This window comes from Pocillopora verrucosa, chromosome 5, assembly GCF_036669915.1.
Source record: "Pocillopora verrucosa isolate sample1 chromosome 5, ASM3666991v2, whole genome shotgun sequence".
In the NCBI taxonomy this organism is placed as follows: Eukaryota; Metazoa; Cnidaria; class Anthozoa; order Scleractinia; family Pocilloporidae; genus Pocillopora; species Pocillopora verrucosa.
The window spans coordinates 20,618,267-20,642,214 of record NC_089316.1 but is presented as its reverse complement, the minus strand read 5'-3'; the positions used below and the strand labels follow the sequence as shown (position 1 = coordinate 20,642,214).

The following is a 23,948-nucleotide window of genomic DNA, read 5'->3' as shown; positions in this document are numbered from 1 at the left end:
CTTTGGGTAATTTCACTGATATACCGTTATTCCTAGTGGCCTTAGAATGAACCAGCCTTTCGAAGTAGTTCTTAAAGGGTGTGCAAACATTATTCAGGAGACAGTCGAAAACAAACAGACAGCTTTTACGCTTGATCAAATTGTTCACGGATGGGGGATTAAAAGAACTATTGCCGATAACTTTAAAGCCTCGTCGTTCGATGTTCTTTATCATTTCCTTTCGGTAATCCGGAAAGCTAAGACCAAGTGTTCCGCAATAGGTAAAGATAGGTGTGATCATAGTGTTATAGATCGATTCTGCACACTTTTGGTCGATCAAAGGACGAATTGATCGCAAGAGATTGATTCTGGTTGCAGCTTTTTTATAGATTCGGTCAAAATGTGATGCGAGGTTTAGTGATGAGTCAAGGTGAACACCTAAGTACTTATAGGTAGAGGTATTATTGATGAGTGACCCATTAGCAGAAAGTTTAAGTTCCTTGTCTTGAAGGTTGATTCTTTTAGCTGTTCCAAATAACATAGACTCCGTCTTGTCCTTTTTTAGGTTAATGATCAGTTCGTTGTCTTTAAACCACTCGCACAGGTTATTCATATCCTCGCTAAGGCTTCTCTGTATAGTATCAATATCTTTAGAAGAGGTATAGATGACTGAATCGTCGGCATAAGTGATAATCTTCGAGTGTTGAAGCGGTTTATGTACATCGTTGAAAAAGATAATGAATAAGATAGGACCCAGGATACTTCCCTGAGGAACACCTGTGAGAATGGGTTGAGGTTCTGATAGCACGCCTTTATATTGGACAACTTGTGATCTGCAGAAAAGGTAATCAGTGAACCATGCGAGTTCTGTTCCACGAACTCCGTAAGTTGAAAGCTTGCTCAGGAGGCCAGAGTGACTGATGGTGTCAAACGCCTTGGATAGATCGATGAAAACACAGCCTGTCAGGTTACCATTCTCACCTTCTCTTCTGATAACATCGGTAAGATGAGTAACGGCCAGTTCAGTAGAGCGCATGCGACGGAAAGCCGTACTGAAAATGAGAAAGTAGACCATTCTGTTCAAAATGAGCCATCAGCTGCTTAAATACCACTTTCTCCAGGATCTTTGACATTGAAGGAAGTATTGAAATAGGCCTATAATTGTCGATTTCGGCCATTGAACCAGATTTAAAAAGTGGTACAATTTTAGCCGCTTTCCAGTCAGTAGGTACAGACCCTGTTGCGAGAGACAGGTTAATTATATGCGTGAGAGGCTTGGCTATTATATCAGCAGAGTCCTTTAACATTCCAGAAGGAAAGTTGTCAAGGCCAGAGGACTTATTTCTCTTAAGGCTCTTTAATGCATTAAAGACAACCTTTTCCGAGACTGATCTAAACTCAAAGTTCTCTAGCGGCTGCTGGGTGTCTATTGTAAGGGGCCTCAAATTCGCTCAATATGATGAATAAGGTATGGCGTTCTTCCACCTATAGTACTCGTACCAAGTTGAAGCTCTATCATAGCTGCGTCCTTACAACCCTCCTGTATGGCTCAGAATGTTGGTGCTTAACGGAGAAGGATCTATCAAAACTCTCCACTTTTCACACCAAAAGCCTTCGGCGTATTTTACGCATCTTTTGGCCTAATGTCATTTCCAACAAAGATCTTTTGAACGGTGTGGAACCGAATCAATGGCTACCATCCTGATGAGGAGACGCTGGAGGTGGATTGGCCATGTCACCCGCCAAGAAGCTTCCATTGCAAAAACTGCTATGCATTGGACGCCAGAAGGGAAACGCAAGCGGGGTCGCCCCAAGATCACATGGCGACGGACAGTTGAGAAGGAAATAAAGGAGATGGGGAAGACCTGGGAGGGCATCAAGTTCATGGCAAGGGATCGCCAGATGTGGAGGGAACACGTTGCTGCCCTACATGCCTGTTAGGCGTAAAGGGCATGATGATGATGATGATGCTTGAACCTTGCCATTCACAGCAGCATTTATTAGCTGTGTTCTACCTTTTGCATCTTGGGAGTCAACAGAAAATTCAAGAGAAATGCTGCCTAAAATCATAATATTTGAACAGAAATTTGAAAATAAATCTTAAAAGAAAGGCAACAACAATAATAATAGTAATAACGGAAATATTTTCACAGGGGAAATGAAAGCATTTCAAAATATCACTGAATCCTTTTCCCGGTAGGTACTCAGTAGCTCAGAAACTGACATTGATCCACAAATACAGGGGGAGCACCGTATTTTTTTACCAAAGCTATGCACTTCTAAGGGGAGTGGGTCATCTGTGAAACATGCTTTAATCTGATGGTACAGGAAGTGTACTACTGAAGTACAATTTTTATCACTTTATTGAGTTAAGACTTGAAGATGATTTTTTTTGGTCCAGTTGCTGAGGGAATAGAAAGCACTTTGGAACGGTGGGGCTCAATATGCTGTTAATCAGTCCCTCAAATTCTATGTGAAACTATGATTAAAAATTAGCATGATCAAATTTTAGGAACAGCAGAACAGCTTTTGAAAACCTACAGATGCTGTAACCACTTTAGACTAGCTGCTTACCATGAGTAACTCATATTTGAAACTCCAGCTCAAATTGCACTTTAAATTGAATACTTTTGAAACCAAAAATCCTCTTTCTTTGAATTGTTTTGTTTTTTAACCACAGGTATCTTGTTCCCAAACTTTTTAACTGGTCTATTCATGCTCAAATTCAAGCACAAACAAAACCTTTCAGCGGCTTTAACATGACAGGACGGAAAACGCGTGCACTGTAAGTACCTCCCGTTGTCCCATACAAAGCCTTAGAAAAGTTTTCTAAGGCTTTGTATGGGACAACGGGAGGTACTTACAGTGCACGCGTTTTCCGTCCTGTCATGCCATTTCCTTCCCAAGATCTTAATAGCAATTCTCCTTAATGTCTGACACAAAATTTTTACGGTGTTAGTTCAGAGAATTTGATATTGGATCAACTTCCAATCCCCACTTGACTTTTTCTTAATCCTCTTCCGGCTTGTCTGCTTGATATTGTATTAACATTGCAAGGAGAAATTCTGTTTTGGTCACCAATGGAAGTCAAAGGGTTAAATAACAATGCACAGGTAAATAACGAGTCAGTTTTAATATCATGTTATTATTTTGATAGTGTCTTTATTGTCCATGAATACACATAGAAAGATCATAATCAGACAAACTTGTTACAAGTGAGACAGTTACTCAATACATCATTTTAATGGATATTGCGTTATGCAACGATAGAGCGTGATATTTAAGTGCTTTTGGATTGCCGAGCATTGTTGATCGTCTCTTATAACAAATTTCAAATGGTGAATAAAATAAAGCCTCCTGCAATGACTATCAAAACAAAGTTGTCTTCCTTAGTTCAGATAACATGTCTTGCCAGAGTGAGAGATAGGTAAGTAAAAGCAAAACAGTTGACTTAGGGTGTGGATAAAAATGACTCTTAGGAGGTGAATGAGGGTGGATTGGATTCAAGGGTGGGCTCCATTTAATCGTACAATTAGTAAAGGAAGTTGGGGAGGGGGGGGAGGGGGCTGCTGAAACTTGTTTTCATTCTAGAGTTGAGCGCTTGAACGTTGCCATCCAACACAACTTTCATTCGCTGCTTTCTGCCTGTTCCGTCTCTGGAGTCTATAGACAATCCAAAAGGAAGCGTGGACTTCATCTTGGTGACGTCGCTGTCTCTTTCAGCAGAGTGTAACTGATTCAATGCCTTGTTGTCCTCGCTCACAAAGGTGGCGCCTAAAATCGTAAAATTTTTAAAGGAATTAAGGCAACATAATACAAGAACGATGTAGACACATAAGATTTATCATGGAACTAGTAAATTTTACTTTAGGAGAAATATTAGGCGACAAGGAGATTTGCCATTGTATTCACGAGTAGTCAAGTTTTCCGGTCGATCTGTACACCTCATAAGAGAGACTTAGAGTCTCTCTGGCCATGACCAAGTGTGTTGACGCGTGGATTAAAATGCACGCTTGATCTGCACGATAGGAGCGGATCACTTGCTCAGTGCACATGCAAACAACAAGGGTGTAACTAGTTCTACCAAAGAGCAACACACGAAGTGCACGACACACCACCAGGTTAGCAGACAAAATCCAAGTATCCCTAATAAGATTCACGGATGGACAACACGACCCGAGAATACATTAGGCGATTCGTACGGGTCACACGATTCGTGAATTTTTCACACGATCTCTAGGGATCGTACGAAACGACAAAATCCACCATGGCCTGAAAGACTCAAGTGGTGAAAAAAGTCTCTTTAAGAACATTTATGGATCGACACCACGACCTTACGACTCGTGAGTACAGCAGACGACTCGCGCGTTAGGAGCGTACGACTCGTAAATACATTTCAGATCATTACACGATCCGTACGGATCGTACGGATCGACGAGTCACTTTAAATTTATGACTCCTTACAATCCGTGGTATTGAACAATCCTCGCCAAACTTGCGAGTAAACACAAAAAAGGAAAAGGCAGAAATGATGAGTGTCTACAAATAAGTTGTGCTCTTTCTCTCTCGATTTGCTCTACTAGTAGTAATAGTTCGGCCCTAAAACAAATTCTTGCCCCTGTTGGGAATTTCTCGGTTTCTGCTCGCTGAAAAAAATCTAATTAATGGCGAACTTCCCGTTCGCTAACCAAAACCAACCACACTTGAAGAATCACGTTTTTTTTTTTAGAATACATTCTCCTCACTGGTTTCACAAGGTTTTTCCTCTTAACTCACAAGGATGCGTTCTTCAAAAATTACAATAAAACCATTCACGTACTGTATTAAACCTATTCCTATCGATTAAACGTCATCATCCATTTCTGATCTGTGTCACTCTGCGCTTACATTCAACAGTCGCTTCCAGTCGGTGATTAGTAATCAAATAGTCAAGTCAAACACAAACAACGAAAAAAGTAAAATGCCAATAATTTCAACACCTCTTATGGCAAAAAGAGGCTCTAATTAAAGATGATACGAGAAGTTACATCTTAATAAACTTTGAGTTTTAAAGGGATTGAGGCCAAGCACCAGAATATAGATGTTACAAAAAATTGAAGTAAAAAAGTGTAATATCGCTGATCGGTCCCAGTCTCTCCCCCTTGCATATTAAATTACTGATAGGCACATAGTATACCTTTTACAACAGTGACTGTATCTGTTGCTGTAAAAGATTCTTTTTTATTTCTCTCTGCTTGTTCTCAGAACGGTTGAATCATGTACAGCTGTACCTAAATCAGACGAATTTGAAAAAAAAATACCAACAACAAAAAACCAGAAAACGCAGTAATTAAATGAACCAAACGCGGGCAAGACTCAAATGTTAAACATGTTCAATGCAGAGCTAAGTAAAATAAAGCATATTTTGCCTCCAGTTTCAGCTTCAGTGAAGTGTGGGACCAGAGTGTTATATGGAAAAAAGGCAGACAAAATTATATACGCACAAACATTTTGACAATTGATCCAAGTGCCAATTGACTGACCCATAAGCCGTAAATAGATATAGATAGCTCTTTTTGATCAACATATCATTCTATGTTTAGGAACTGACTCATTTCATTCTTTATTGGTTCAGGATTTATCTATAAATGTACACTCTCATGAGATCTCTTTTTTTGGAGTTTAGTCAAGTAGCGCTTTGATTAATAAGTGTTAGGATAATAAAGTTCTACAGGTATTGTTTCCATACATTTCCTTTTTGGTCGGAACTAAAGCAGAAACAGTTACATAAATTCTATATTTTTTAAATTTAAGCTTTATCTCAGTCAGCAATTGCATTAAGGTCTTTGCTTGACCATAGTTGATTATTCCAAATAATTTAAGGTGCTAATTATAATCCTCTAACATTGTGAAAAAAAGCTTAGAGCTAAATTTATTAATACTTTTTATTCTCCTTGTCAGACCTGATAGATTTATTGATCTGTTGCATACAAGCTAGTCTAATAGACAGTTACAATAAGCTGTTTAACTCAGATATCTTTACAATGTAATGTAAAGCTTATTCACTGGGTATGCACTCTTCTCGTTTGTTCCAGCTCTCTGTTTTCAACTCAAGTTTGTTAATAAGTATTAATTTCCTATATAATATATTACTGTTTTCATATTGTCTTCTATTTGTTTACCTCTAAGTTTATTTTGCAATTACCTATCAGATATTAAGCAGCAATAAAGTTTTATAAAACAAAACACAACACAGTCTCGACAGCTGTGTGGAGCTTTGTACACACAGTTAACCCTTGAGCCCCTAAGACTGACTAGCATCTAATTTCTCCTTTCTATTTCACCCCTAAATCAAACATGAAAGTTAGGAGAATAGAGGAGATGATCACCAACTAAAGCAGCTCTTGACCGTTACACAAATTCTCCTTGTCAGCCTCTTTGAAAATGTATGGAGAACAGTATGGAGAATATGCATACTGATGTTAGGATGTAAAGGGTTAAGAGAAAATATAAGTAATTACCTCTCTGTAAGTTAATAGCATCAAGCCTACAGAGATATGAATGCACATAGCTCACTCTTACATGCCAATACTTTTTTTCTTTTCAGATGTGTAAGTCTTAATCACAATAATTGGCCATTTCTTTATAAGGTAAATATGCAATATTATGTGTTCTCTGAGACACTTTGCAGCCCTAATAGGTATGCAATACATATCTATTTTAGCAAAATTTAAATGTTGCATCTTTCCTTCACTGCTTGTGTGTACCAAAATATGTTTCTCGTAACAGCTTTTTTCTTCTGTTTCCCTGCCAATCCCAAATCAAAATTGACCAAATTTAAGTTGCAGAAGAATCAAAACTTGACCCAACAATACTTCAAGTGTCACCAAGAGGTAGCAAAAAATATGTGTATAACTAAAAGTTCCAATATGCAATCATCATCAACATTAAAAGTTATCTTCTATAACCATTTTAAAATTTGCTTTTAATTGGTATTCTGTGGCATCTCTTCATAATTCATCCAAAAATGTATATGATACAGTTGCATAAAATTTTGACTGATTACTACATGGTGAAGATGCATTGAAAAAAAATTATTGCCAGCTAAAAAATTCCATTTTTACAACTTTTCCTTAGCAGCCTGTATTTTTTTTTTTTTTATACAACTTTGCATTCCCTTTCACTTGTTAAATTTTAGAAATGACTGCTTAAATCTTTATTGCATTATTTTTGCATTTACAAGATGGGAAACTCACAAAATCTCTGGTGGGTTAAGTTAAATAAAAAATTTCAGTTCGCTAAATATCTGTCACTCAAACAAAACGTATATTTGGGTTTAATGAACCGCTTTCAAATTTCAACATCATCCCTTTGGAAAAAGCCACGTTACTATAAACTAAACAAATTTAGGTAAAATTTCCGCACAGCCCAATACTATTGTAAAACAAATCTGTTTTCCCAATGGAAATGTATTGTTTTTGTCATTGTTTTCTCTATTCAAGAACTGAATGCATAATGTAGGATGGGGCTGTGCGGAAATTTTACCCAAATTTGTTCCTCCAGACACATTATAACAAAAATAACATAATAAATTAAACTGGCTATAAAAAGATTTTTTGGTGATGATCCAATTCCAATTTAGTTACAAACTTGAGTTATATTTCTTCAATCCGATAAATGGCAATCGACAGAAAAATGGTCGACTGTAATCACATCACTAAATTAAAAAAGCACAGAGCTGGTAACCCTTCAATTAAAAGGAAGATCACAGATCAATTCAGAGAAATAACAATAAAATAAATCGGAAACAGCTTTTTATAGCGGTTTACCACTACAATTTATCCGCAACCTTCATGTCACTTGCCAAAAATAGTTTAGAAAACATACTGTCGTTGTGCTATTCGCGGATTTCGAGAGCAAAATACAACAAACCTTCTTCCGAAGTTGATCATTTAATTAACCCTTTAAGTTCGAGATCACAATGTTTCTTTTCTTCGATGACTTTCTCGCGCTGAGTGCGTAGGTCTTGAAGTTCTTCGTGCAACTTCTCCTTATCGACCAGGGCAGCCGACTTGTTAATTCTGCCCCCAGACAACAACATCTGCTTTTCAAGTGATTTCTACAAGCAAAGAATTAAGGAAATTTTAAAAACAAATAAAAAGTAAGAAAAAACGATTTTACACCTGCGATAACAACAACGACAAGATATCTCTCAATGAAAGGGACTCATTCAAAATCGGCTTAATCAGCAAAGTGTTACCAGTTTCTCTCCAGTCTCTCGAATTCTTGAACCAAACTCATCCATTTGAAGCTGAAATATCTTACTGTTGGGCGGTTTAAGACTTTCTGATGCATTTTCGTCAACAGCTGTACAGGGATAAATAACAGTTCGTGAGTTACTCGAGATGACCGAAATCACGCCAAATACTTCAAAGTACCTTGGCGGGTTTTCGAATTACTGTTAATCGAATCATTCAAAGGCGACTCTATCTGTCCATCCTCCTCCTCCTCTCCGCTATTTTCATTGTTCATTTCGCGTCCTCAGCAATGTTGGGAGACTCATCGAAGAGTGCTATCATAAATTTTCGTGTCACATTTTAGCGATTATCAGCACCAAAATAAATTCATCCGACCGAAAACCATGAAACAAAGAGGCTTCAAACACGTACCTTTCTCCGCTTGCATCATGGTTATAAAAAAAAAAAAGGGCAAGCCTGGGGAGAAGCACACTACTCCCTAACTAGGGTCGGGTTGGGGAGTCTTTAGTTACTTTTTTTTTTCAGTTATTTTAATTTCATAACTTCATTTATTTTTATCTATATGTTCCTTAACTCAAATGCCTGGTTATGGTTCTTTTGATGATGACGTGTGTTTGGATCACTCCAGTTTAGTTTTCCCTACTACAATCGTCCTATGAAGGAAAGAAAAAAAAAGACACACAAAAAAAAATAACAAAAAAAAACAAATCTCTTCGTTTCGGCTAGATCATTTTTTTGCTTGTTTGTCAACATTATCAAAAAATTGAAAGGTATGACAGCTTGAGCAGAGGAGGCCACGATGTCGTCAAAATGAATCTCTGTCCAACAAACATCTTTATACGGTGGACAAGGACACTAAAACTGAGATCTTTGTTGCACAATGCCTGGTTTAAGAGCGTTAACAAAAGTTCTATGCATTAACATGTTGTTACTGAGGATGAGGAGACAAGAAATCTAAGTTTCGTTTCCATTCGATTGTGGTTTATGATGGCTTCTCTTTTTGTGACTTACAGAATGTTGAGTTCGGTCATTTCCGAGTGTAACAAGAAAGAACCAAGGAAGAATAGAAGAGACTATCACAGTTCTTCTTGATATGGACCTAGGACTATTCTCTTTTCCGTGACGTTTCGGAAAATGTTCGGAAAGTGTTCGGAAAGCTCTTATTTCGCACGCGACTTAAAGGCGGAAGTTGCGTGTAAAGATCCAGCGTACAAGTGATTCTCTTTTCTACACTTCACATTTGTCTATTGAAAAAGCCTTGAGATGGAAAGAGGATCCTTGAATGCACTCGACGCGAATTCTGTGAAAGATAAAGGGAAAACTAAAGACCTCGAGGGCGGAGCATCTTGTAGCGCAGAAGTAATCGTGGATCAGTGTATTGATGTTATGTTTATCTGTGGCGAGTGGGGCTCTTCGAAAGGTGGATTATCAACGTTTAACAGGGAGCTTGCTTTGAATCTAGCGAAGTATTCGAAAGAAAGAATCAGGGTTCACTGCTCTGTTTGCCAAAGCACAGAAGAAGAACGACAAGATGCGAGCAGCAATGGAATCCATTTAATCACAGCACAGCGCCCTCCTGGATCTAGTGATCCGCTTGAATGGATTCGATTTCCACCATCAGAGCTTCCCAATCCTGACATCATCGTTGGCCACGGTAGAAAGTTTGGTGGTGCGGCTTATTCCATTCGACGAATAACAGGCTGTAAGTGGATACACTTTGTGCATGTGTTTTGCGAGGACCTTGGAAAGTACAAGCTGGAATGCAGCGTTACGGCCGATGCAATTGCAGATAACGAAGCGAAGAACAAACGAGAACTGGAGCTCTGCAAAGCATCTGACTTAGTCGTTGCAGTAGGCTCCCTACTACAAGGAAAATATCAAAGAAGTCTGCCAGATTTCAAAGTAGAAGTCATCACTCCGGGGATTTTCGAAAAGTATGTCAATCCAACAGCAAGGAAATCGAATAAATTTGAATCATCAGGAGAAGATGAGTTTCGCATCTTCATGTTCGGTCGTGGAAGCTTTGAGGACTTTGAACTGAAAGGATACGATATAATCGGTAAGGCTGTAGCTTCACTGGAAAGAAAATTCGAGCTCACTTTTGTTGGTGCACCACAAGATCAACAACGGAAGATTGAAAAATGGTTCCTGGAGGAAACGAAAATAACACGGAATCAACTAACCATCAGAGGCTTTTGTAATTTTGTAATTACGAAGAAATGAGGGAGATGTTTCGTCAAGCGGATGTAGTTGTGATGCCATCCCGCACCGAGGGCTTCGGGCTGGTGGCCCTAGAGGCCATATCAGCTGGTGTGCCTTTACTGGTCTCCGGGGAATGTGGGATAGCCAAAGCCCTCCAAACTGTGGATGGTGGGATGGCTGTGGTCATTTCCTCAGCTTCACCAGAGGAATGGGCAAACAGAATCCAAGAGCTATCACAACAATCACCAGATGAGAGATATGCCTCCGCTGTGTGTCTGAGAGAGAATTATGGGAAGAGGTACCACTGGAAGGAAGAAAGTGAAAAGTTTATGAAGGTGATTCTGCAGTTGGCTCCCAATCCCTCTCCTAAGGAGACTGTAATCACAGGTTTGCTTTTGTAATGATAACTGTAATGTCTAAGTCAATGTCAATTTCAAAGAATGTTTGCACCGTGAGAATTATAGCTACTGACTTCCCCAAAAAAGATTTATTCCTTTGTAATAGAAACAATTGTGTTACTTTCAAGTGCATACCTATTAGATGATCAGGAACTGTCTCCAATTCTTGTTATTGGTCACTGAAGGTTGCTACTTATTAATGCCCTTACTGTCATTTTTGAAAAAGTAATCAAGAGAGAGATCACTTATTTAAGACATTTTTTTGCAAGATTACTAATTGTATTTCCTCGAATAAAAGCCCATGTTCAAATAAGTGCCCCCCCCCCAAATAAGCATTCACAACTTAGACTGTAATTTCCAAAAAGCACCCCCTCGAATTACTACCCCCCCTCCTCCCTCATTTTGTTAAAATAGTAGGGATACAATGAAAATCTGTTTCTATTGCTGCTTCATTTAATTGTAACTTTTTGGACTTTACCTATAGTGGAATCAGTGCAGGAGAATAGTTTCTTTTCCATTCAGTTATTTTAATCTCCACGTGATTGAAGAGTTCTGTTAGGTGTCTAATCTGTTCTTTTAAATTTCATGCCACTAAGCACCTTCCATCCAGGAAGTTGCCCCCCCTCCCCCCCCTTTCAGGCACTTATAGGAGGAAATATGGCATCCTGAAATTAAATTGGCTTTATTTATTTCCTTTATTTCCAGGAAAGGTTCCTTGTAGTTCAAACAATAAAGAACAAACACAAAGGAAGGAGGTCTTGACAGCAAAAGGTAAATTTTGGATGATAATTGTAAAATCCATGAGCAATGAGTAATATTTGCTGGGAGGGACACAGGTCAAAAAAAAGTCAAATTATTTATCAAAATTAATATTTTCATGAGTATTTTTACAGCATACACATCAATCTAACAATTTTGTGATGAAAGTAGAATTGTGTCATCTAAAATTTTGCAAACCGTTATGCACCATCAATTCAAAGCTTCAACATCCCTCCCACAGGCAACACCCTGGGTAACCTCACTGCCATTTGCCCATGGGTTGCCTAGAAGGGGGTAAGATGTTGAATCTTTAAAATGATTGGCAGTCAATTTGTTCTGATCCTTTGGATACTGATCCATAAGTTTGCTCACCATAACAAAAGAGACGTAAATCCTTCATCAGTCAGTGTAACCAGATTTATTCGAAGTAAATTTTCGCGGTGAAACAAGAAAGGGTTTTCACCAGCGAGCACGACAATACAATGACAATCCCTAAATCACATGGAAAATCAATACCATGATACCTTGCTACAATGCTAAACTGTGTGGTAACGCTAGACACGTGACAGAACACAATTATATGTAGGCTAGCTAAGATGTCAGCTTATCTGATAAATATTTCTCTTCACTTTGGGTAGGCAATCTTTTACATGGCCTAGAAGTTGGCGAAAGAGATGGAAGGGAACAAAGTGAGTCTGCACCAGGTGGGTGAATGAACATTTAAAATTGCAGGTTATACCCTAATTTGGTTCTTTTCTTAAAAATAAGCTTGCATGATATTGTTTGAACTGTACAAAAGATCTCTGACAGTCAGAAAGTAGAGTTGTAAAATTCTATGTAACATTGAATGTTGAATTATTGTTGAAGGTTTGTCTTGAATCAGCAGATAATTTCTGATTAACAATTGACAAGTTCAGTCTAATTTGAGCAGAAACTGGAATTAATAATTTGCTTAGTTTGTTTAATTTTCTTCAAATACACTAAACAGCTAAGTAGAACTTATTAAAAAAATAAGAAAGAAGAGTGTGTACCAGGTGAGTAAACTTTACTTAGCATGATCCATTTAGCAATATTACAGTAAAACTGCAACTGTCAGGAGCATTGTCAGGAACAAATCAGTGAATCAAGTATGCTACAGAAGAGCTCTTAAAAGAATGAAAAACTCTGGTAAATCAGCTTTACATTGCTTCAACATTCATATTATCTGCATCTTCCAGTTGAATACTATGACCAATGAGTACCCATGCTCTAAGATTTGAGTCTTACCTGTGTTTGGTTCACTTAATTACTGCATGATTTGTATTTTTTCATATTCATTAGATTCAGTTACTGTGATAAAATACTGTTGGAAGTATGCAGGCATAAATTACTGGGCCATATCTATAAGTGGCAAACATGCATGTGTACATGAACTAATGCCAATGAGTGTGCTTCTAATGATCTAATAATAATAATTTGTGCATTCAGGGCTGTGAATTTTGTTTGGCTTTTGAACATATAACTGCGTGGTTTACGTTAGAGTATTAAAATAAGTCATGTTAACATAAACTCTTCAGCTATTTATGTATTTCAACCAATATGAAATATAAAGGGGAAGGGGGGTTGGGGAGACGTCCTGGATAAAACAACAAGGAAGGACTATAGGGGAGGGACTGGGACTCCTCAGGGATATTAGACTTTTTCCTTTTATTTTGTGTAACATTCCTATTTTGTTGCTTTGGTTTAATCCCTTAAATATCCAAAATTGATCAATGTGTAATTTCTCATAACACTGTCACATAAAGCATCTTCATGCAAAAAGGGGGCAAGATTGATTTTAAGGGTAGTAACATTGAACCAATGTGGAAGTGAGAGAGGACAAGAAATGTTAAGACATCCATCATTTTTACTTTTTCTTGTCTTCTAAATAGTAGTCTATGTGCAGTTTTCCAAACCAGGTAGCATTCCATAATATGACATTTCTCTCCTTTCTCCACAGAAAAAGCTCCAAACACCTCTTTAGAGAAAAAAAGAACTGACGGGAATGAACAAACAAAGTCTGTTCAAGGTGAGTAAACTTTGCAAAGCGTGACATTTTATGATAACTGTCAATTATCTCTAGAACAAAGAAAAGGGCTTGTCAGTGAATACTGCAAATTAGTGATTCAGATGTCATAGAACATGATTAAACTATGGAAGTTTTCCAAATTGCTAAGGCAATAAGAAATTATTTTCTGTAGCATAACTTTCATATCCTGTCCTTTGATATCACTTGGAGCAACTGAAAACAAACCAAGTCAAGGCCTCGCTTTAGCTGTGTTGTTAATGAGCAGTTAGGACTATTTTTTATTTATTTACTAATCTTGGCAGCAAACAGAACAACTTGACTGAATACCATTGAAAGTAATGGCCAACAGGCATTTTCAATCACAACCGAAACTTGACACAATTAACACAATTAATATCGACCAAGCTTCAACCCCACATTAAAACATCAATCATACTTAAGTTGCTTAACATTTCCTCTTCATCTTGACACTTGTGCAAAACTAATTAAAAGGGGGAAGTCCCTACTTCAAGTTTTTTTGGAAGGTTCAAGTTAGACTTTTCTGCTAGTGACTATAGTTTTTACAAGAGGTAAATAATTTAGTTAACAACTGGCAAATCTGGGAAAGATCACCAATGGAGGGTTTTCCTAAATCTTAAGAGGGAAAAAAAAAGAGGAAAACAAAAAAAAAGAAGGGACAGCAAGAGGAAAGGGAGAGGAAAAAACCATAGGTAGAATAACAAAGGAAGAAGGGGGAGGAAAAAAGGAGATTGGGGGAGGAGCAAATGGAAAAGGAGGAGGAAAATGACTAGGAAGATGTTTTTTCTCTGCTTTACTTTGATGGAAGCTAGTGGCAGTTCTCCTTGTAACATTGCACATTAGACAAAGGCTCTTTTTTTCCATCTTGATTTTGATCCACCTAACATTAAGCTGTGCCTCCCTAGAAGTCTTAAACTATTAGTATTTATTAGTCATCCAACTGGTTTCTTTGGTGAAATGGTAAACAACCCTGTTCTTGGCAAAGGCCCTGCCTTTCTGTACCGCCAGGCTGGGGTGGGGAATACAGAAGTGTTAAGTCTTTCCAGTGAAATACAAGTTAGCACCCTTTAATTTGGAGGTGTTCAAGGTAAACGGTTCACTTTCGCTATAGAATGGTTGGGAAGAAAAGGTCTACAAGGCTTAGGTTTTTATGCCTGATCAATGTGTAGAAAGTCCCAGTTGCTGATTTTGCCTTTTACAAAAAACTGAGCTAATTCAATAAATGCAGTATCTAATACTATTAAATTTTGTGAAGAAAAGACCTTTGTGTAATTACTGATTGGAATGAAGCCATTAAATATATGTAAAACTTCTGTAACTGTTTCTGCTTTACTTTCAGCTTATAAGGAAATGCATGGAAATACCTGTAGAACTTTATTCTCCTAACGCCTATTAATCAAAGCACTATTTAAGTGAACTCCAGAAAGAGACTGTGTAAATAAAGCCTTGAAGCAACGAAGAAGGATAAGAGTTGGTTGTCTCCAAAAATGACACAATTCGTTATCAAAGAAGAGCTTAATTTACTTGCAGTATTCATGTTGGCTTATGGGTCATTTAGCACTTGGATCAAACAATGTCAATATGTTTGTGCTTGCCTTACTCTTTCCTCCACAACACTTCTCACTCTTCTGACTTTTTCAATGAAGCTGAAAGGAGGCAAAATATTCTCTCATTTCCTCTTAGCACTGATATATTAATATGTTTAACATTTGAGTCTTAACCTGTGTTTGGTTCATTTAATGACTGCATAATTAATTCGTTTGTATTTTTCGGTATTCATGAGATTAAGGTACTGTGACAAAATACTGTTGGAAGTATGCAGGCATAACTTACTTGGTCATATCTATAAGCAGTGAACATACACACGTGCACACGAACTCATTCCAATGAGTGATCTACTAATGATCTAACAATGATAATTGTGCATTTGGGGTTGTGAGTTTTGTGTGGCTTTTGAACATGTAACTGCTTGGTTTACATTGGAGTATTAAAATAAGTTTTTTTTTAACCTTAACTAAATTGTTGTAGGTGCAGCTGGATATGTTTCAACAAAGAAGACACAGACAAATACAAAAAAAGTTTGGACAGCAACAGGTACAGTTGTAGAAGGAATACACCACGTGCCTATCAGCAATTTATGTATTTCAACCAATGTGAAATATGAAGGGGGAAGGGGGGTTGTGAAGGAAGGAAGGACTATAGGGGAGGGATTGGAACTCCTCAAGAATATTAGAGTTTTTTGTCTTATTTTATGTAACTTTCCTATTTTGTTGCTTTGGTTTAATCCCTATAATATTTGGTTAATATTGATCAATATATATTTCTCATAACATTGTCATGTAAAGCCTTCTCTTGCAAAAAGGGGGTAAGATTGATTTTAAAAAAAGAACATAACATTGAAACAATGTGGAAGTGAGAGAGCATAACAGACGTTAAGACATCCATCATTTCTACTTTTTTCTTGTGTTCTAAACGGAAGTCTGTTTGCAGGATTCCAAACCAGGTAGCATTCTATAATGTGATATTTCCCTCCTTTCGCCATAGAAAGAGCTCCAAACACCTCTTTAAGGAGAAGAGGAACTGATGGGAATGAACAAACAAAGTCTGTTCAAGGTGAGTAAACCTTACACCTCATGTCATTTAATTATAACTGTCAATAAACTCTAATACAAGGAATAGGGCCAGTTGGTGAATGCTGCAAATTAGTGATCCAGATGTCATAGGACATGATTGAACTATGAAAGTTTCCCAAAATTCCAAGGTTACGAAGAAATTATTTTCTGTAGCGTAACTTTCATATCCTGTCTGTTACAGTTTGAGCTCCTGAAAACATACCAAGTCCAGGCTTCGCTTTAGCTGTGTTGTTAACAAGCAGCAAGGACTATTTTTATTATTAATCCTGATAGCAAACAGGACAACTTGAATGAATACCAAAGTGACAGCTAACAGGCATTTCCAATCACAACCAAAACTAGACACAATTGGCACAATTGATACCGACCAAGCTTTTTCCACACAGTTAAACATCAATACAGCGAATTAATATCAGTATTGTTGAAAAGTCTTAAACATAAGATCAAGATGGTTGCAACAAACTAATCTCGATTTGTCAATGATGCAATTTAACTAAATAAGAGAGTTATGTTTCTAAAACTATTAAATTTGGAAAAGCAAAGATCTGTGTGTAATTGCTGATTGGGATGAATCTATTTAGTATACTGTATGTTCAACTTCTGTAGCTCTTTCTGCTTTACTTTCAACTTATAAGGAAATGTATGGAAATACCGGTAGAACTTTATTACCCCAACACTTATTAAACAAAGCACTTTTCAGTGAACTCCAGAAAGAGATTGAGTGAGTAGATAAAGCCTTGTAGCAATGAAAAAGAATATGAGGTAGTTGTTACAACACTTCTCACTCTCGAAATTAAGAGATCCTCGCAGCTAAGAACACTACTGAAACGAGTAGTTGAAAATAGGACCTGAAAAAAATTCAGGCCCGTATGGGATTTGAACCCATGACCTCTGTGATACCGGTGCAGTGTTCTACCAAATGAGCTAACAAGCCAACTGGGAACTGGTCAATGTGTTGGGTCCAAATAAACCATCCAAGTGATGAATGATGATTTTAGATATAAGAAATTCATATTTGCACTGCGGTGAAGAAACGAAATTGCTTCTCACTCTTCTGACTTTTTCAATGAAGCTGAAAGGAGGCAAAATATTCTCTCACTTCTACTCAGCACTGATATAGTAAATATGTGAAACATTTGAGTCTTATTTGTGTTTGGTTCATTTAATGGCTGTATAGTTTGTATTTTCGGTATTCATGAGATTCAGGTACTGTGACAAAATACTGTTGGAGGTACACAGGCTTAAATAACTAGGTCATACCTATAGGCAGTGAACATATGCACATGCACATGAACTCATTCCAATGAGTGCCCCTCTAATGATCTAATAATAGTATACGGATTCGGGGACGTGAGTTTTGTGTGGCTTTTGAACATGTAACTGCTCGGTTTACATTGGAGTATTAAAATAAGTCTTTTTAACCTAAACTCATTGTTGCAGGTGCAGCTGCATATGTTTCAACAAAACAAGCACAGAGAAATACAAAAGAAGTTTGGACAGCAACAGGTACAGTTGTAGAAGGAAGACACCACGTGCCTATCAGCAATTTATGTATTCCAACCAATGTGAAATATGAAGGGGGAAGGGGGGTTGGGGAGAACATCCTGGATAAAACAACAAGGAAGAACTATATGGGAGGGACTGGGACTCCTCAGGGATATTAGACTTTTTCCTCTTACTTTATATTACATTCCTATTTTGTCGCTTTGGTCTAATCCCTTTGATACACAAAATTGATCAATATATATTTCTTATAACATTGTCATTTAAAGCCTCCTCTTGCAAAAAGGGGCAAGATTGATTTTAAGGACAGAAAGGAACATTGAAACAGTGTGGAAGTGAAAGAGCACAACGGACGTTAAGACATCCATCATTTCTACTTTTTCTTGTCTCCTAAATGGAAGTCTGTTTGCAGGTTTCCAAACTAGTTGGCATTCCATATAATATGATATTTCTCTTCTTTCTCCACAGAAAAGGCTCCAAACACCTCTTTAAAGAGAAAAAGAATTCATGTGAATGAACAAACAAAGTCTGTTCAAGGTGAGTAAACTTTACAACACATATCATTTAACCCTTTAACACCTAAGAGTGACTGGCATCTATTTCCTCCTTACAAGATCACCCCTGATTCAAACATTAAGGTCATGAGAATAAGGGAAATGATCCACAAGAAAAAGCTGGTGATTGTTAAACAAATTCTCTTTTTCAGAACCTTAAGAAACGTGTAGAGAAAGTATGGAGAAAATGCATATTGATATTAGGGTGTAAAGGGTTAATTATAACTATTAATAAATTCTAATACAAAGAATAAGGCTGGTCGGTGAATACTTATACGTAGTGATTCAGATGTCATAGAAAGTGACTGAACTATGAAAGTTTTCCAAAATGCCAGGGCTTTGAAGAAATTCTTTTCTGTAGCATAACTTTCATATCCTGTCTGTAACACTTTGAGAAATTTAAAACAAACCTATTCGAGGCTTCGCTTTAGCTGTGTAGTTAACGAGCAGTTGGGACAATTTTTGATTACCAAACGTGAAATAGAACAACTTGACTGAATACCAAAGTGATGGCCAACGGCCAAAACTTGACACAATTGACACAATTAATATCGACCAAGCTTCGACCGCACGTTTAGACAACAATACAGCAAATTACTATCAGTCTTGGTGAAAAATCTCTAACATAAGATCAAGATGGGTGTATCTCGATTTGCAATTCAACTAAATAAGAAATTTCTGTCTAACAAGGTCCACATTGATAACAGTTCTACAACTTAAACGTTTACTCGGTCTTAATTTCCCCCTTAAAGTTACTAGTTGTGTTACAATTCTCCCCTCTCTACACCTTTCTTGCATAATTTTGCCTTTCTTAATTTCTTTTCAATTTGTTGGATTTTAGGTGAAACTTTTGTGAGCGAGGTCAACTTATCAAACAAGAGCACTGACACCCCTCTCCCCCCATCAAATAATCATCCTCCCCTTCTCTCTTACTGTCCAAAATAGATGGAAAACCTGATTCTATTTCCACTTTATTTACAACTTTAGAAATCTTCAACTACAGTCAAATCAGAACAGTTTATAGTTTATATGATTTTAATAAGCGACCTTCCTTTTAGCCAAAACTTGAAATAATTCGTGCGTAGGTGCTTATTCGAGGAAATGCATGTAAGGTTATTAAGTGTGGTGAAGCAAAGACCTTCGTGTACCAGTAATTGCTGATTGGGATGAAGCTATATAACATGTGTAGTATTTATTTAACAGCTCCTGGTATTTCTGCTTTACTTTCAACTTAAAAGGAAATGTACGGAGATACCGGTAAAACTTTATTAATGAAAGCACTATTAGAAAACAAATGAGTTAGTTCTCAAACATAGAACAATGGTGATCAAAGAAGAGCTATTTACATGTATTCACGTTTGCTTACAAGTCATCCAGCACAAATGGATCAAACATATCAATAACAATTTTCCATGTATCCCTTTTCTACAAAATTCTCGTCGCTCTAATGACTTTTTCAATGAAGCTAAAAGGAGGAAAAAGATTCTCTTACTTGTACTTATAGTTAGCACTAATACAATAAATTTGTTTCAAATTTGAGCCTTGCCTGTGTTTGGTTGATTTAATATGTGCATAATTTATATTTTTTATATTCATCAGATTCAGGTACAGTTCTGTGTGGTTCAACAGAAGAAGAACTGAAAAATGAAAAGGAAGTCTGTGCAGCAACATGCACGGCTGTAGAAGGTATGTACCATATGCCTTTTAGCAATTTATGTATTTCAACCAATTTTGGAATTGGGAAATGTGAAGGGATGGGCGGGGGGGGGGGAGGCGGGAGATGAATGAAGATTAATACAGAGCAGGAAATTACGGAAAAGAAGGGAATATGGTAATACTGCTATCAGACTTTGTTCTCATATTGTGTAACAATTGTTTTCCTTTTGTTTGGGTTCATTCCTTTAATACCCAATGTTGACCAACGTGTAATTTCGCACAACATCTTAATTTAGAGCCTCTTCTAGCAAGAAGGGGCACAAATTTGTTTTTTAGACAGAAAATTGGGTAAGTTGTAAAGCACAACGAAGCCTGTCATGATATGATTTTTTTATAACTGTCAGTAGACTTCAATACCAAGAACATAGCTGCTCGGCAAATGCCGAAAATTAGTGATTTAAAAGTCATAGAACATAATTTTCATATCCTGTCTGTAACGCTTACGTCAACTGTAATTCAATCAAATCAAGACTTTGCTTTAGGCGTTTTGTTAATTAGCTGTTGGGACTTTTGTTGATACAATGTGTTAAACTTGTTTTGATTACTCGTATCGAGATAAACAACCATTTTCCAGTAGAAGTTTGAAACGATGAAATTTCGCGCGAGGTGATTTTAGCGAGATGTGACGCAATCCTTGACCAATCAGAGTGCATGCATCTCAATAGCCACCTCCTCCTTGGAGTTTGATGCCAATCTTAATTTCCTTTCACATTATACGATTTTAGGCGACACTTCTGTGAGCGAGAACAACAAGGAATTGAATCAGTTACACTTTGTTGAAAAAGAAGGTGACGTCACTGAGCTGAAATCGACGCTTCCTCGTGGGTTTTCTGTTGACTCCAGGAACACAACAGGCAGAACGCCGCTAATGAATGCTGCTTTCAATGGCAATGTTCAAGCGGTGAAGAGTATGATTAAAAGGGGAGCAGATCCTTCCCTGACGGACAACAAAGGATGGAACACGTTACATCATGCCGCATCTGGCGGAGACACTGATATTATATCTCTAATCCATACTCACCTGCCCAACATTGAGTCAAAAACAGGCGAGGGTTACACGCCACTAATGGTGGCGGCTTTTACTGGCAAATTACATGCAGTGAAATGGTTTCTTGAGAAGGGAGCAGCTATAGCCTGTGAAGACAAAAGAGGTTGGAACATGTTACATAGTGCCGCACAGAGCGGAGACACTGATATTATATCTCTAATCCATACTCACCTGCCCAACATTGAGTCAAAAACAGGCCAGGGTTCCACGCCACTAATGGTGGCGGCTTTGTCTGGCAAATTACATGCAGTGAAATGGTTTCTTGAGAAGGGAGCAGCTATAGCCTGTGAAGACAAAAGTGGTTGGAGCCCGTTACATTATGCCGCAAAGGGCGGTGACCCTGCTACCATTGATTTTATCCTTACCCACCTGCCGGACGTTGACTCAAAAACAGTTGACGGTGAAACACCTCTTATCATCGCTGTTTATTTTGGTAAGCTGCAGGGTGTAAAGTATCTTCTTGAGAGGGGAGCCAATCCTTTGGCTAAAGATAACAAAGGACAGGATTCTCTGTATCATGCCTCATCATGTGACTCAGATTGTTTGGACTTGCTATTGAATCACGTGCCTAGAAGTGAGTCAACAACGGGCAATGATTAACTCAGGTTGGTGAAGTAAGCTTTACAGCTTATTTTATGTTTGCTTAACTCTTCAATGTCAAAATGTAACCTACTGGTTTGTTTGTTCCGTCAACTTCGAAGCCGTTTTGGAGGAAGTTTTTAACAGGCTGTGTCTTATTTGATATTTTACCAACTAGACCTACGTACAATCTGTACAACTTGTGAGCTGTTCAACAGTTTCGGTACGGAATAGCTTCTGTCGTTAAAGTTGCACTTGAGCCTGGGCTTTCTGTGGCATGTTGGCTGAGTGTAATGATTTAGTTCCATTAAGCTAGTTGATTTCAACACTGTGTGCATACAAGCATTATTCTCAGAATTTGCTTATCCAGCTTGTGAAAGCTTTCGTGAAATAAAAGCTGTACAAGTCACCCGAAGACAAAAGTCAGTGGCGTTTGGACAGAGCACAGCCATAAGCTTAAAACATATGAATGATTGGAATGAATCGTATGTTGCGGTGTTAGTGCTGGGCTGCATTTGGCATGAGACGATATGTACCAAGATATACATTCTCTTAGTGCAGCGTGTTCCTGTTCAATTGTCGGAGGAATCTTCATTTCTCTCCCTAAAAAACTCTTTGGTTTTTTCTCTTAGGTTACAATTTGCGTGGTGTTGTCAATATTTGAGGTTCTCTTGTGGTTTGTACTACACTGGAAAAACTGTTAGTGTATGTCTACAATATTACCGGTGATTTTATTTTTATCTAGTTAAACGTTTTTAAAATTGATATAATGTTATGTATATTTCACAAGTACGAGGGTGTTTTTTTGCTAGGACGTATTAATTTCAAAGACAGAAGTGTAGGTTTCTGCAACGTTAACGGCCTCTTTATTTCCCTATTTAAGACGTTTCAAAATTAATGTGATTTTGTATATTTTTCACAAGTAAATAGGTTGTTTTTTTACTATAAAACTTTTTATTATTATAGAACATATAGATGTAATATAACGGCTGTGTAGTTTGATACAAAAGTTGGAAATATGAACGTAAATCGCATTTCGTTGAACAAGTTTGTCTTAGCTGAAAATGTCTTCCGATAACATTTGTATCAAGCTAAACTCGAGGTTGGAATGTTTTTGTAAAATTTGAAAAAAAGAAGTATGAATTCAGACGTTTAGCCAGTGTATTTTGCATAGCAGATCTATTTTTTAAATACTATTATATATAATAGCACATAGCTTTTACTTTTAACGCGATCGATGTTAAGAATATCTCATTTTTCAAGGAAACCTGTTAATAGAATACATTTTCAGTAAAAAAACCGTAACGAACTGTATAATAGCTTAAAAAAGAAAGACATGTCGAAAATTTTCTCCTTTGACGTAACACGTTGATTTGACCGAACGCACAATTATGTTTGGAGGGTTTGAATGAATCTTTTTGTACGTGTTTTACCTTTTGTTTGTTTCTTCATTATCAGTGAAGCTATGTCGAAAATTAGTTCATTTTAAAATGAATAAGAAGTGACATGACTTTTCTTAGGCAAACTGAAATGAGTAAGCACTCTTAATTTTTAAAAAGACAACGAATTTCACACGCCCTACGGGCACGTGCAATTAAGATGGTTTAAAAAATAAAAAACAAAAAACAAAAAACTGGGGTATTTATACCAAATGTCACTCGAAGTAGTGCGATTACCTGTACCAATAAAGAAATGATAACATCACTGAGAGGCTCTAATTACAACAAATTTTTAGGTAACCTTTGTAAGCGACGTTATAACTGTAGTCAATAAAATTTTATATCACCGAACGAAAGAAAGTCTTGTTTGTCAAAGGGAATGACTTTGATATTTCTAGCGTCTGGGAAAGTAGTGAAAAAAATCATTGTTTGGATAAATAGGGAGAAAGGGGAGGGTTAAAGGGAGCAGTACATGTATATATCGTCTATGGGGAAGGAAGCCCTTGGTTTTTTTAGGGGGAAGGGAGGTTGGACCAGTTGTCACTAATAGAGCATCTGGAGAGGGGTGTCTACTGATAAGGGAAATCCTTAGAATACTACAGAGCCATAGAAGGGTGGCGAGGGGAACAAAATGTTCCCACCCTACTCACCCCCCACCCCCAGATGATAAATAATGAGCGGCCCCAAACAAACAAGCCAAAATAAAAAACATTCGAGAGATTGAAGAACTGCGTTTAGGAAGGGTACAGTTGGTGACTCTTGCCAGTCCTCTCCCCACGTTCGCATTAAGTGAGCCTTTGAGAATTGTGTCAGCGTCAGTTTGGCATAATGTAGCA

At 37.5% G+C, this 23,948-nt stretch overlaps 2 protein-coding genes across 2 annotated transcripts; one reads left to right on the top strand and one right to left on the bottom strand.

Moving 5' to 3' along the window:
• Window positions 1-7,475: 7,475 nt before the first annotated feature.
• Window positions 7,476-8,611, bottom strand: LOC136281291 (uncharacterized). The gene is made up of 3 exons (XM_066167690.1): window positions 8,397-8,611; window positions 8,219-8,325; window positions 7,476-8,077 (listed from the first exon to the last, which is right to left on the bottom strand). The coding sequence occupies exons 1-3, from the start codon at window positions 8,488-8,490 to the stop codon at window positions 7,907-7,909; spliced, it is 372 nt and encodes a 123-aa protein (XP_066023787.1). The 5' UTR covers window positions 8,491-8,611; the 3' UTR covers window positions 7,476-7,906.
• Window positions 8,612-9,417: 806 nt separating this feature from the next.
• LOC131789964 (uncharacterized) lies at window positions 9,418-23,341 on the top strand. The gene is given in 12 exon segments (XM_066166483.1): window positions 9,418-10,421; window positions 10,424-10,805; window positions 11,522-11,587; window positions 12,214-12,279; window positions 13,554-13,622; window positions 15,669-15,734; window positions 16,173-16,253; window positions 17,714-17,779; window positions 18,245-18,313; window positions 19,930-20,016; window positions 20,772-21,699; window positions 22,306-23,341. Coding segments are annotated over 11 exon segments (2,817 nt in total). The 5' UTR covers window positions 9,418-9,479; the 3' UTR covers window positions 21,695-21,699; window positions 22,306-23,341.
• The last annotated feature ends 607 nt before the right edge of the window (window positions 23,342-23,948 follow it).

Bases quoted from the DNA above. Each gene is read 5' to 3' on its own strand.
- LOC136281291 (XM_066167690.1), bottom strand. From the start codon at position 8,490: ATGAACAATGAAAATAGCGGAGAGGAGGAGGAGGATGGACAGATAGAG. The intron at 8,326-8,396 runs GTACTTTGAAGT...ATCCCTGTACAG, and splicing joins TAATTCGAAAACCCGCCAAG to CTGTTGACGAAAATGCATCA. The intron at 8,078-8,218 runs GTAACACTTTGC...CTTTGCTTGTAG, and splicing joins GAGAGACTGGAGAGAAACTG to AAATCACTTGAAAAGCAGAT.